Raw genomic sequence first — 15,858 nt, 5'->3', positions numbered from 1 at the left:
TTATTAATCAGTTGATCGTGCGCTCACACAGATAAAGCAGCACCACTTTGTCAGGCAATCACAGTGTCACAGCTTTGCATTCACTGAGGGAGGAGGGGGGCAGAAATCTGAAATGGTGCACAGTTGACATGCAGTATTCTGAATGGTGCTGACTTTTAACGATCAGTACTCAGGACCGACGAACAACTGATCATGGCATTACTATGGCTGTTCTGTTGGGGGCTCATAATGTACTAATTTGTGTAGGTTACTAATTAATAATACCAATTAGTAATAAGATCAGTACATATGTGACCCAGTGTACCAGTGCACAATGTCAGTATTGGCTCTTGAGCAAAATATTTGGATTATCACTGCTATAATATATATATTTGGTACCATAGAAGACGCAGTGACAACTACCTGTGAGTTGTGGTTTAGTGGACTTGAACGAGGGTGGCTTCTTAGCACTTTCAATGTCTCGTGTAATAAATGCAACAAGGAATCACTGTTTTAATGTATAAAGGTGCTCTATGCTACCTAAGTGTTTCTAATTCAGTTAAATATGAATGTACTTACATGCCGTGTATTACTCTACCTATTATATTTCTGCTAAAATGTAATTTATTTCAGAAAAGCCCATGTAACCCACATTTTGCTGTTGGTGAGAAAGGAATTAACCCCGACATCATAATATATGAGTGGCCAACAATGGATATAGTTGCAGCACTTAGAGGTGGCACAAATAGGAGCTACACATGCTTGAATTACAGGTACGTGCATCCACTTTTTGTGTATTATTGTTATTATTGTCATCAGAGAGACAGTTATTTATATAGTTTGTGAACCATTATCCAAGTAAACAACTCATTCATGATGAAGTATTCCACAATATATAAAAGATATAGCTTCCAATACAGGTGCATACACAATCAGGTAATGACAGTATAGGAACTTATTGTTTCTTCTTAAGGGGAGATGTATTAAAGTCAGCAATTATGAGCACAATTTATTGGGCAAAATACACTGACGTGGTAGATGCACAGAGTTAATACACACACTTTTAAGTTTGGAGCTGCACAAATAGAAGTGAGACAGCCAAAATCAGACTCCACTCATAGTCCATGCTGAAAGCAAATCAACTCACTGCAGCAGGTGAAATGAAATGAAATGAAAGTTCCATATAAGCGAGCACTTCAGAGAATGAATGCTCTGGGCTGTGGGCACACGGTTATGGCCAGCTGGAGGTCACAGATCCCATCAGGTGATGCATCATATTCTCTGAGGGCTTGATTTCTTTTCAGAATGCCTCTCGTGGTGACAGCTTGCAAATCGCAGCACCATTGGTGGTGAGGCCTGTAAGTAAGGGTTGATCTCCAACTGCTGTGACAGCTTCATGTAGCTGTCAGATCTGGTTACATCCTCTCTCCTCCCATGGCACTGGTGATATTGATGGAATTGGCCTAACTTGTGCTGGATGCTTGGGGATTGGGCTGGGGGCCGCTGCTACTGGGGCTGGATTCTGCAGAGTCAGCATCTTGATGACTTCAGGCCAAATGGGGGCAGACATAGCATGGTCCATGCCACTCATGGAAGGCAGGTCTGCGGCTGCTGGTGTTGTAACAGAGTAAGTTGAGGATGCTGGAGCTCATTCCGTATGACTAACTGGTTACTGGGGATCTGGCATTGGCAATGGAGGACAGGAATCTGTGGCTGTTGAGGTCAGGGCTGCAGGTTGTGTGGACGAGATAGGCACACCAGCCATGATCTGGGGCACATTTGGTTCTGGTGGCACCTCCAGAGAAAATTGCATGGCATCCTCATCGAGGTGCAGGTCTGGTACGGATGATGGGATGGAGACTGGGATAGATGTGAATCCAGTGGCAAGAGTAGAGAAAGAAGGGTCCAAGTCTGCCCCTCATGGAGCAGATTGCTGGGCTTTTTCCCAGAGTTGGAGTGGCACTATAGATCACCAAGAATAAGGTGAGGGTGTCTTCCATGGAGGTGGATTTTTCCATGGCTCCTATGTTCTCATTTGAGGTCCACACCATCCATTCTGTCTCCCCATTGGATTGATGTGAAATGATGCCCTAAGGATGTTACATCTCTTGTTTCTCACAGAAATGGGAGAACTGGGAGGAGGCAAACTGGCAGCCATTGTCGGAGACAATGGTCTTTAGGAGGCTCTCAGTGGTAAAGATTTGTGAAAGGCCCTTCATCAAATTTTCCATTATCATGGGGCACATGGGGTCGATATATGGAAATTTAGAGTGTGAGTCACCACAACTAGCCACCTCTGACACAAGGACCAGAAAATTCAATGAGGAGGTGTTCCCAAGGGCTCAAAGGGGGGCTGGTGCAGCTTGCTGCTGAGAACACGCAGTGGAAAACTGAACTATGGTCTCAATGTCCTTGTTGATGGCCAACTAGTATGTGTGATGGCATGCCACTTATTTCATGCAGCATAAGCCCCTGTGTGGGAGTAAAAGTTCTGTGGGGCACAGAGTCGAAGACATAAAGACCCTTGGTCATTTGTTTTCTGTGTGTAGAAGGAGAACACCATCATGGAGGGAGAGATTCTTATGTAAGGCGAAGAACATTTTGAACGTACTATGTTCCATTGTAGATACACACTGATGCCACCCTCATTTAAACCATTTGGTAACTGTAATCAGAGTAGGGTCCACTCTTGTCTGGGATATGACCGGTGCAGCATTGGGAGCAAAATCATTAAGTGCCAATGAAGAATCTAACTGAAACATAATGACTTCATGTGTGGCAAAGTTAAGATCTGGGCTTGCTGGAAGACTGGGCAAAGTGTCAGTATTGGCGAGGCAGGTTCTAGGCTAACATATATGCCATAGGTATGTACGGATAAGAACAACACTGACCATTACAGCCTTTGTGCTGTCCTGTCCGGAAGGCTAGAATTCAGTCCAAACAGTACAATTAATGGCTTGTTGTCTGTCAGCAGCTGGAATTTGAAGCTGTGTAGATAAGTATGAAATTTCTTAACTGCATAAATGATAGCTAACTGCTCTTTTTCAATCTGGGAGTAGCTGCTTTGGGCAGCATCGAGTGTCTTGGAAACACCTTAGGTTGTTCATAGCCGTCAGCTGCCTTTGGGATGGCACTGTACCCACACCATGTTGCGTTGCGAGGGATCTGTGGCAAGACGAAGAGGCTGCCCTGGTGAAAACGAGATGAGGAATGGCTGTGATTGGAGGGATCATTTAAACTTGACAAAAGCTCTGGAGACCACTTGAATGTAACCCCTTGTTTCTGCAGTGCAATGAGTGGGCAGGATATTTCTGTGACATGGGAAATTAAATGGCCTTAGCAGCTAGCTATTTTTCCCATAAAGGATTGCAGCTCCTTGAGATTCTGGGGCCTTAGCATATTCTCTATGGCATGAATGTGCTGCTTAGTGGGAATATGCACTACTTGCTGATTATTAATCCAAGGTATTCAATGGAGTATTGAAAAAATTTGCACTCTTGGAAGTTATGTTTTGTGGCCGGCATTGGTTAATTGGGGAAGTAATGACTGCAGGTTTCAAAGGTGCACACTGGTGGATACACTGTCAATATAATGTCATCCAAATAATTGCAGCAAGAAGAAATGTCTTGTATCAGTTGATCCAAAAAAAATGCTAGAATACTGCTGGGGCACTGGAAATACCGAAGGGTGGCTGGTAATATTAGTAGAGACCAGAGCCGGAGGAAGTGCAAACACTAACTAACAGGTGATGAGACTCTGGATGTATGGTAACTGCAAGTATGCTTCTGACAAATCAACCTTAGTTTAATAGTTACTGTTTTTCAGCTTGGAAAACAGGTCTTCCGGCCATGGAATCAGAGTAAGATAGCTGGGTAATTGGAGAGAGCCTTCTGGTTATTTGGTATTGTGAGTGTAGAAGCCTGTTGGCTTTAGGATGCTGGGGTAATCTTATCGAGGTCCTCCAATCTGTCCAATTCTTATTTGGCTGCGTTTCATAGGATGGGTGGGAAGGGCACATCTACAGGAAGTGAAGCCCAGACTCTGGTCTTAAATAAACTTTTACTGCTACATCTGTAGCTCAAACCTGAGCCAGGAGTGAACAGAACAGAATATGATGCAGTTAATTCTTCTGTGATGTGGGATGGAATCTTTGTGGACACCAAACACACATTTCTGAAATGGAAATACGAAGCTGTTTGAATGCATCTAATCCAAATATGTTTCTGCATTACTGTATGTAACATAGGATGTGTGGGAAGGGCACATCTACAGGAAGTGAAGCCCAGACTCTGGTCTTAAATAAACTTTTACTGCTACATCTGTAGCTCAAACCTAAGCCGGGAGTGAACAGAACAGAACATGATGCAGTTAATTCTTCTGTGACATGGGATGGAATCTTTGTGGACACCAAACACACATTTCTGAATTGGAAATACCAAGCTGTTTGAATGCATCTAATCCAAATATGTTTCCGCATTACTGTAAGTAACAACTAAGAATGAAAGTTTCCTCAAAACATTTTTATAAGTGACTTCTGTAGTAAGAACGACTCATCTGTATGTCGTAACCACTATATGCAGTTACTCTTATACAAAATGGTTGTAGTGGAGGGGAACCTAATGCAACTATTTATAATAGAAGAGGACTCACTGGTATCCTTATGAAAAGGATCCTCAGACTCATTCACTTGAAGGGTCAGTAATAATTTGACAGGTTTTTCCATTTCCAGGTGAGTTAAATCTTTCAGTAGAATGCATTGCTTTATTTGATGAACATTGATGAGATCCATCAAAAGAGGAAATGGTAGAACAAGACATCATATCATGCCTATGCTGTTTTGTAGTGGACTACTGACACACTGTGTGACCTTTAATGCAGTACTAAAAACCAGGTAACTTGGCAGTGGGAGCCAGGATGCCGGTGGAAATACTGTGGACACGAGGGGTAAGTGACGCTGATTGATGTTCCTTTTAGACAGAGAACTCCAAAAATTCTCAGAAATTGATCTGAACTCGCCATGTTTGTGAATAGTGCTGACTATCGGCAAATTACCAAACTATGCTGTGGCAGCATACATGAAAAAAGGCTTTCAGGGTTTCTCTTCAAAATGACACATGTATGATATCTGTACAATGTTTAGTTCTTGTGCAATAAATAATTGAAAGTGTTCCCGGACTTTATGTACACCCTCTGTAAAGGCAAGGCATCGTTTAATAGTGTTACCGAAAATCTCGAAAAGCTCCTAACCAATAAACTTCAAATTTTTGTACAGTAGACTAATAAACATTCAGATGGTTTTTTAAACATCAGAGAACAGATTTTTTGTTAAAACCACTTGTAAGACAAAAAATACTGTAATATGCTGTACTGTGAAAAAGTGTGGTAAAGTTTTCTTTCTCACAGCAAATATTAACTACAATATCAGGGCATTTAAACCACTACAGTAGACAAATTGTTTCTTCCATATTTCTTTTCATATGCAGTTTTGAACAAAATTAGCATACACAGCAGTGTTCTGTTTCATTTTATTCTTCACAGTCAGTTTTGACAGGAAAGTTGTATTTATGGCTTATTGGCTTATGATTAGAATATTACTATGGAATCTGAATTGTCCAAAACTTTGTAATCCTATCCATTCGCAGATTAGAACTGTGCAAAATGCTGTCATTGGAGCTACTATATCCACAGACCCATCAGCTGGAGAGGTCTCTCTCATGCCTCACATACCAAAGATCCCAACTGAATCATCCATTCATTTTAAGTGATTTCGATTTCCAATCAATGATTCCTTTGCAACACCAATTAACAAGGGGCAAAGTCAGACTGCAGGGGGAAGTCAGGGGGAAGAGTCGGTGGACAGGGAGGGCAGAAGAAGTGAACGTAGAGAGGGGAAGCAGGATATGGATAGAGAGGAGGGAGGAGGTGAACAAGAGAGAGAGGGAAGAGGAAGTGATGGATGGAGGAAGTGTCTATTGTAAGTCTGGCTGTAGAAAACATTGTATCAGTATAATTATTGCAACACTCCATCAAGTATATGCCCAAAAGTTAATTGAAAATGAGTCAGCCAAGTACTGCACTGCTGTAGTTTGTTCGTTTGCAGGTGATGATTTTTTCGTTTGCAGGTGATGATTTTTGATCAATTGTTTTACAGTTTACATAAGTAATCTAAAAGTTTTGAGAATATTGTACATTGTAATTGCCAATTACTTGGCAATATCATTATTACATTTTAAGCCTTTGGGTTGCCTCTTCTTTCTTTGTCATCTTCTGAAATACTGTTTAATGATACATTGAAACAACTCCTTTTTTTCAGTCCAGATGGTGAATATCTTTGTTCGCAAGGTGGTGAACCTGACTATTTCTTAACGGTTTGGAACTGGAGGAAGTCAAGAATTTTAAGGCAACAGAGAGCTTATGTACAAGATGTTGTAAATGTTATGTTTTCTCAATATCTGACTGGACGTCTCACAACAGGAGGTCACTAGTTAACACTTAATTTTTTATCATTTTATGTCTATCTTACAGAGTTATAACTCAAGATGTCTACATGTAGCAATACAGTAAAATGACAAAAGTCATGGGAGAGCGATATGCACATATACAGATAGTGGTAGTATCACATACCAAAGGTATAAAAGGGCAGTGCATTGGCAGAACTATCATTTGTAATCAGGTGATTTGTGTGAGAAGGTGTCTGACATGATGATGGCTGCACGGTGGGAATTACCAGACTTTGAACATGGAACTGTAGTTGGTGGTGGACGCCTGGGACATTCCGTTTCAGAAACCATTAGGGTATTCAGTAGCCAAGATCCACAGTGGCAAGAGTGTGCCGAGAATACCAAACTTCAGCCATTACCTCTCACCACGGACAATGCAGCGGCTGAAAGCCATCACTTATTGACCAAGAGCAGCTGTGTTTGTGTAGAGCTGTCAGTGTTAACAGACAAGCAACACTGCATGACATAACCACATGAATCAATGTGGGATGTACGACGAATGTATCTGTTATTACAGAGCTGAGAAATATGCCATTAATGAACTATGGCAGCAGATGAATGACGCAAGTGGCAATGTTAACAGCACGAATCACCTGCAGTGCCTCTCCAGGGCTTGTGACCATATTGGTTGGATCTTAGACCACCAGAAAATCGTAACCTGGTCAGCTGAGTCCCAATTTCAGCTGATAGTAGGGTTCGAGTGTGGCACAGACCCGATGAAGCCAGGGACCCAAGTTGTTCATCAGGCATTGCGTGAGCTGATTTTGCATGGAATGTACTGAGTCCTCTGGTCCAAGTGAACTGATCAATGCTTGGAAATGGTTATGTTTGGCTACTTGGAGATAATTTACAGCCATTCATGGGCTTCATGTTCCCAAACAATGATGGAATTTTTATGGATGACAATGCACCATGTCACTAGGCCTCAACTGTTCGCGATTGGTTTGAAGAACATTCTAGACAATTTGAGTGAATGAATTGACCACCCAGATTACACACAATGGATCCCATCAAACTTCTTGGGACATAATTGAGACACCAGTTCATGCACAAAATCCTGCACTGGTAACAGTTTTGTAGTTATGGATGTCTATGGAGGCAGTTTGGCTCAATGTTTCTGCAGGGTACCTCCAACAAATTGTTGAGTCAGTGTCACATCGAGTTGCCACACTATACCAGGGAAAAGGAGGTCCAACATGATATTATGACACATCCCATGACTTTTGTCAGCTAATGGTGTATACTTTATTTAATTCAGTAAAACATATACTGTAAAAGCTAGACCAATAAAATGGGACAAGAAGCGTGTAGTAGAATGGTGAAGACTAAGAGTGCTAACAGTTTCAGATAATTCAGTTAAATTTACTTTGAAAATCTACAATTCAAAAGTAAACCTTGTATTATCCTTGTAATTGGTAATGGAAACATATTCAAACAGAAAAGAGCTTATCAAGTGTTTTTATAGTTGGCAGCTGTTCCTCATTTCTTAGTATGCAAGATTTTTATGTTTTACTTCAGTTTTTCTTATGTACTTATTTTACACGACTATACAGTCATCATTGTTAAAGACAATGATGTTGTATTGTCATTATAATTATGAGTTAAAATGGGTATCATGTCTTTGAAATCTTGGTCAATATTTTGAGCTGAAATGTGCACTATCACATTGTAATAAGGAAGATACTAAACATAGGAAGAGGAAAGGAGTAATCTTGTAACATGATGTCTGCAGTGAATGAACTTAACTATTTGACAACTACCACATTATGGATATGATGGTGTATGATGAGGTGATCATAATGTCTATCCACGTTGTGCCTCTGATCAGTCATTTAACAGTTATTACATAATATTTTACAATGTAATACTTATTTGATTCAATGTTTAGAATTAGCTTCTTGCAGAATTAGCTTCTTTTTACCTATGTTTTGATTTGTTCCAAATATATAAAAGTTTTTCTTCACGGTGGTGTCTGTAGAAGATGAATGATGGATGAATGTAACCAGTTCCAAACCACATTATGGACACAAATCAATAATTTTATTTGCTTTAATGGAAATGAAGCATCACAGATAAATAGTGCACACAAGAAGGGAATGATAAATAGTGACACAGGAAAGGAGTAGAAGCTGGGGTGAAATAAATAATAAAATTAAATTTATTGATTTTTTTGGAAAGAGAAAAAATTATGGATATGGAACTTTAACGTTAGAATTTTTGAAAGGCTTTTTTATGGACTGTATTGACCGGCTTGAATGCAGCCAAATTCAGTGCTGTGTGAAATTATCCTGTAATATAATTTATAATTCCAATTAATAATATTTTTGAATTCTACGTCATTGTTGATTTATCCAGAGTCCTCACCTTAGTTGCAGAATTAGTCCTTCTGCCACAATATTAATTCATTAGTCTCCTAGATGTTCTTCTCTTTGTTGACCGTGTATATCTTCCTAATTCAGCATCAGTTTCTTTTAGAAAGATGGTGAAAACAAAGGAATACAATGCTACGTCGCTTTAAATAATTCTCGTAAAACTTAGATACTTTTCACTATTTTTTATTCACAAGACACTAAGACTTGCTCTGCTCGTCACACAAACCATAAATACTAACAAGATGGCTGCCTTTCAGCACACACCAAAATTTACGTCCATCCCCTACAAGGTAACAATCAAAAGTGTATTAACTCCTTCTTGGAGTATGAAACAAAAGAGAATCCAATATGAACATTACAGAGATTATAGTCTACATTCCTCTCAATTTAATGTTTGGCACAGACTTTAAAGTAAAGTATTGTATCTCTCTGTGTCGGAATGTGTCATTACAAAGCTTTATAAATATGGTGTTATGGAAGAATGTGGAATGTTAGAAATGGCTGATTGATTGACTGATAAATGGATTCTGAGGAACAGTGGTGCTCCACCAAGTGTCATAAAACCTTACACCCAGCAAAGTATTGTATCAAAAGAAGAAGAAGAAAAAGAAATGTCAAATACGGCCATTCTTAATTCTGACCATATACTGCAGAAATAACAGTGTAAAGTGTATACAGAACATAACCAAGAAAATTAGAGTGTCTTAGGTTGATGAAGGTCTTAAAGGAGCCACTCACAATGTAGGAAGCACACTGCATACTGTGTACATGGGAAACATCAGTGTTGGGATGCCTAGTTGATTCACCAGTACTAGGGTCATCGAACATAAATGATATTGCAGATTGCCACAAGTGGAGAAATTGGCTGTTTTGATGCACACATTGTCTGAGGCCAAACATGTGATTCTCGATTCCTGTGCTGCAAGTAACAATGGAGGAATTACAGCAACTATTACAAGAGAAACACTCACTACAGACATTAACATAACCATTACATATGTAACTACCAGCCATGGTCTTGACTCAAGTCCACCACCAGCAGTGCAGGATGAATCTTTGAGAATATCAGCCACTCGCTCTGGAGAGATGTTAGAAACAGTATTCAAAAAATGCTGGTTGAAGATTCTGAGATGAAAGCTAATAGGCAAACATCAGTATAGTGAAGGCTGGATCTTTGTACCATGAATTCAGTTATAACTTTCTAAAAAAAAGTATGAGATATGTGTGTACCGGTTAATTATTGCATCATCACAGACTTTCAGTTTCTTAAAATGATACATATCAGATGTAATTTCTTCAGTGCCAATATGCAGCACACTATCCTAGCAATGACAGTCATCTTTCTTAGGTCCAACTTCAGAAGAGAATGAAAGAGTAACTATTTTCTTTATGGTTGTGTGCATTGTCAACAGAAGGTACTCAGTGAACGTCAGACAAGCCATATTAGGTAGCATTTTACATAGATCAAGGCAAATAAGAACATGTACATCCACATAGATTACAGAATAAACTTCCAGACAAAATCTACAAAGTATCGTGTTTTTTTTTTGTCTTGTTTTGTGTGTGTGTGTGTGTGTGTGTGTGTGTGTGTGTGTGTGTGTGTGTGTGTGTGTGTGTATATGCTGTAACAACATTAAAGACTTACAAGGATATATATAATGCTGTAGGGCTGCAATGTAGCAGTTTCCTAAATATCCCAAATGTTAACACAACTATTGCATTTCAGTGATATGATGCCTGTTATAATTCGTCAGAAAGTGTGAATTACAAAACCATGATTTACGATCTTCCTATAAAAATAAAATTTTTTACACTAGAAATGTGTTTTAATGCAGATTAAAATCTATTCTCCTTGACATATACTTTTATATTGTGCCATGTGTGACTTCTTGAACGTAAATAAAGCAGTAAATTAAATGTTAAACATGCTACCATCTGGAAAGTGGAAACTTTTGGTATAGAATTTCTGTCAAATTAGCTTTGAGTTGTCCTACAGCCTTCCTCCTCCATGGCCAGTTCCATGTGTTCTATCTGCAGTTCAGAAGCATCCTTTCATGTTCCCTCTTTGGTCCGGGGCAGCGAACTGAGTGCTGGCATTTTTTTATCTTTGGTCCAGGTGTGTCCTTGCATTGGTGCTCTGTTTTTGGTCTGGAGGGGTTACAGGTGTTCTCTCTGCACTTCACTCCTGCTGGACGCATCCAGTGACATTCCATCTTTGGTCTGGTATGTCTAGTGCTCAGTCTGGGGTTTGTTCCCCATGTCCACACTCTCAGTTCTTCTTTTATTGTAGAGTACTGCTGCTGTCTCATTGTGTTTTCAGCAAGTCCAGTGCATGATCTACTGAGTTCATACCCAGTGTCATGCTTCATGAGGTTTTCTGTGGCCTTTATCTCTATAGACTCTCTTATAACAGTGTCCCAGGTGTGATCTGGAAGTTCTTTTCATCTGCTGTCCACTGTCCTAGTTGTGTGACCAATGTATGACATGCCAAGTTGGCAATACACTAACAATTCTTACTGCAGGGTGAGTAGGGAGTGGGGAGGGTTTGAAGGTAACTCTTTTACGCTTTTCTTAAATAACTTGAAACCATGGCTTTTACTGATAATGTTTCCCCCATACAAAATCAAACTACATTAAATTTTCTACAGAAAAGGCCCTATTCATTTTTTTCTCTAGACCTGACAGTTTCCACATTGCAGGGGATGGAAAAATCTCAGATTATTAAAAATATTGTTGGTTATCCTTAAATGAAAAGGGTTAAAACAAATATTAAATGTGTGTACCACATCTAAGTGCTGTAGAACTGTATTAAGGGATAAATAGTATTCCGGGAGTGTAATATGTTGGAGGGCCCTCCCAGGGGACACTGCCTTATTGTTGGCACCTTCAGTGCCGGGCAGAAGGGTTTGCGTGAAGTTGAGGGCTATTCTGGCAGTAGCATAGCTACTGGCAGGGTCACCCAAGCTGAACTGGTCGTGACTGAGGAGCCAGACAAAGTGTGTCTTGCAACATAGGGCAGGGGGTGCTGTGTAGGCATAGGGAAGCTGACCTCCATAGTGGAGTAAACCCTAAAGAAATCCAGGTCCTCCAAGATGGGGGTTGGGCATGGGACCGATAACCCCACACTGTAAAAATGACATATTGTGGAACCTCAAAAAGAGCTTCGGATGATGAATGAGATACAAAGAAACATGACCATGGCAAAGAAAAAGGACAAAAAATTTGGCCATATTAACATGGAATGTACGAATGATGTTGAAACCAGGGAAAATGAAAGAAATAGCTGATGAGATCATGAAGTTCAAGTACAACATTGTAGTGCTGCAAGAAATAAGATGGCAAGGACAAGGACAGATAGATATGCCCCAGTATTCTCTGCTGTATGGTGGATCAGATGGAAGAACAGGACAAGTCGGAACTGGATTCATAATAACAAAGGAAGTTGGTAAAAGTGTTTTGGAATTTGAACCCATAAATGAAAGACTTAGCAGGCTGAGAGTGAAAGGGAAATACAGAAATATAACAATAACAATAGTGTACGCACCAACAGAGGAATCAGAAGAAGAAACAAAGGAAAAGTTTTATGAAGATCTAGAAAGGGCATGCAGTAAAGTACAAATGTATGATCTGTCCTTACTTATGGGAGATTTTAATGCACAGGTTGGGTGAACCGAATATGGAAGAGTATCTGGGAGATACACATTGCATGAGGAAAGTAATGAGAATGGAGAAATGGTATGTCAGTTTACTGCTAGAAGTAATATGATCGTCAGGAGCACATGTTTCCCACATAAAAGAATACATCTCGGAACATGGAAATCAAGTGTAAGTGGAGTAGTCAATTAAATAGACCATGTGTTTGTAAAGGCACGACATGCCACGTCAGTTATCGATGTGAGGAGCTGCAGGGGCCCTAACTGTGACTAAGACCACTATGCTGTAAAAGCTGTGGTGAGAGAGAAACTTATCTGTAACACCTAAACCTGGAATGGAGAAAAATACATACTGGGACACAGAAAACTGAATGATCCAGAAGTTGTGAAAGTGTTCCAAGCAAAAGTTAGAGATGCACTGACTCCCAGCGAGGAAACAATGGGAATCCAAAAGAGATGGACTAAGATCCAGAAAGCACTGAAAGAGTATGCATAAGACATAATTGGAATGAGAAGAAATGCATGAAATGTGCGGATTGATGATGAATGCAGGCTAGTAATAGAATGTAAAAATGCAGCAAGACTGAGAATGATACAGAGAGAAACAAAAAGAAACATAGAAGTGTACAAAGAATTAAGATCCAATACCCAAAGAATATGCAAGGAAAAGAAAAAAGAATGGCTGAAATCAAAGTTTAAAGAGATAGAAGAAATAAAGGAACACAGTGAATCGAAGAAATTCTATCATGCCATGGCAAAGATGAGAAAAAATTTTCAACCCAAACAAAATGCATGCAAAAACAGAAACAGTGGGATAATAAGAGATGAACAAGAAATATTGCAGAGGCGGGCAGAATACTTTGAAGATATGCTCAACGAAAACTCAGATCAGGCCCGAAGAGGTACCCAGGAACAGGAAGAGAACACAGAGGCAAGAGAAATTGAAAGGGATGACGTACAAAATCCAACAGTGCTGGAAGTGGAAACAGTGATAAATAAACTAAAAAAATAACCATTCACCTGGTGAAGTTGGGATGTGACAGAAATAATAAAATCAGGGTGGAAAACTCTAAGATGTGAAATATTTAAACTAATAAAGAACGTATGGGTAAATGAAAGCACACCAGAGGAGTGGAATACTGGAATAATATGCCCAGTATATAAGAAAGGAGAAAAGGTCAATTGTGAAAACTGTAGAGGCCTAACCCAGTGAATACAGTATATAAGATTTTCTCTGGAGTGCTGAATGAAAAATAAACAAGTGTGCCAAAAAGATACTCAGAGAATACCAGTGTGGATTCCGAGCAAACAGAGGTACATCTGACCAGTTGTTTGCTGTTAGACAAATAATGGAAAAATTTTGTGAATATGATATAGATCTCCACTTGACTTTAAACAAGCTTTCAATAGTATTAATAGACCAGCATTGTATAAAGGGCTGAAAGAATTGGGCATCTGTGATAAACTGAGAAGGTTAATCGAGCTAACAATGAAGGATACAAAAGAAAAGTAAAAGTGACCAGGCAGTTTGAGGATGGAGTGAAACGAGGTGATGGCCTCTTTGCAGTCCTGTTTAACTTAGCACTGCATAGTATCACACAAAAAGTAGATAAAAGAGGAACAATAATGATGAAGTCCAGCCAGATATGCGCATATGCAGATGATATTGCCATCATGGCAAGGGATGTAACTTCGCTTACAGAAATATATGGACAAATGGAAGCAGAAGGAACAAGAATTGGATTTACTGTAAATGAAAGCAAGACAAAATATATACTTATGTCCAAATCTGAAGCTAGAAGAACACCACAGGACCTGAAGATCTCTGATAAATGCTTCAAAGCTGTTAGATGCTTCCATTATTTAGGTGTCCTCCTAACTAATGATAATAGTATGAGAAAATGTATTAAAGCAGGAATCAAAGCCTATTATGCGAACCTAAAGATACCCAAGAACTCTCTAATTACGAAAACAACTAAATTGAGAGTATACTATTACCTTGTGCGACCTGTTACCACATATGGCTCAGAAACATGGACAGTGACAGAAGCAGACAATAACGGGCCTCCGAGAGAGGCAGAAAGTTGGAGAGTGAGATGCAACCATTAAATACAGGAGCTTATACAAGGGAAAGGTACAGTGAAATTTATCAAATCTCTAAGAATACATTGGTTAGAACATGTGGAGAGGATGATGGAAGACAGGATGCCCAAACGAATAATAAATGCCAGACTGTATTCCATTAGAAGGAAGGGCAGACCAAGAGCTAGATGGATAGAGAATGTGCTGGCTGACCTTGCCTAGATGGAGATCCGTGGATGGAAAAAGAAAAGTTGAGAACAGAGAGATATGGAGGAAGATTGTTGAGAAGAGCAAAGCCCACCAAGGACTGTAGTGTTGAAGAAGAAGAAGAACATGTTGGAGGGGGGAGGTGTGTGGCATAGAAGCGTGAGGGAGGGTGAGTCGCCGGATTGTGTTTGTGCACCTCATTCTTTCTAGGCCCATAAACTGAATACTGAGCATGTGATTTCCCACTCTATCTCCCCCACTACATCACAAGAAGCAACTACAGGATACTTCACAAAGTTATGCAGAACCTGCATTGTGTGCCATATGAATCATTGGAGACATATTGTGCAGATATGTCCAAGGAGTTTTTATCTTTGACAAAATGTGTTAACACTACATAGAATACAGATATGAATTACTAATAATACTAATACAAGCAATGCATATGGACAGAATCAGGTGTGCATGCTGAGGGTGCTGGAGAGGTGTATGCTGAGGGTGTTGAGAGGTGCATGTCGAGGGTGCTGAGACAGTGTGCAAAAATAATGGGAAGTACACGTAATATGTAGGTAACTCTGATTTACTTAACTTGGGTCCAGCATGTCCAATTATAGTCCAACTGTTCCATGAGACAGGCAGGTTTGTCATTGACAATGACAACAGAGGATAACTAATAAGGCTTTGGATATACTGATAGAATGCTACAAACAGAATTGGCTGACTTTGGTGCTGCATCTTCTTAAGTCGGCTCCATTGTGGCATTAGTCATGCATGTTGCATAGGTTGTGTCTTGGAGCTGACTGTGGATGGAGCAATCACATGAGTTACTGCTAACTTGTGGACATGGACTTGCTGCCATGGTATCAATAGTGTATCATATTTCTCCTGTGCACAACTCCTCACTGTCATTGTGTACTGGTACTTCCAGAAAAAAATTGTGGGGAGGGAAGTTCAGGAACAGGTGCCATTGGAGAGGGAAGAGCCAAAACTTAAATCAATGCATACACCCTGATATTCGCCTTTCAGTGGCAAGAAACATCAGCCACCCATACCCAATCTTCCATT

The 15,858-nt window shown here is 39.8% G+C and overlaps 1 protein-coding gene across 1 annotated transcript in view; it reads left to right on the top strand.

Annotated features, from left to right (window-relative positions):
- LOC126416999 (cilia- and flagella-associated protein 44-like) overlaps positions 1-15,858 on the top strand; it is a 582,681-nt gene that overhangs the window by 98,284 nt on the left and 468,539 nt on the right. The window contains exons 3-4 of the mRNA XM_050084886.1: positions 613-752; positions 6,293-6,456. Of these exons, the coding sequence (XP_049940843.1) occupies positions 613-752; positions 6,293-6,456 (304 nt within the window). The remainder of the gene's footprint in view (positions 1-612; positions 753-6,292; positions 6,457-15,858) is intronic.

This window comes from Schistocerca serialis, chromosome 8 (assembly GCF_023864345.2).
Source record: "Schistocerca serialis cubense isolate TAMUIC-IGC-003099 chromosome 8, iqSchSeri2.2, whole genome shotgun sequence".
Classification (NCBI taxonomy): domain Eukaryota; kingdom Metazoa; phylum Arthropoda; class Insecta; order Orthoptera; family Acrididae; genus Schistocerca; species Schistocerca serialis.
Note: the sequence above shows the minus strand (reverse complement) of the source record. Positions and strands in the feature narration are given on the sequence as shown.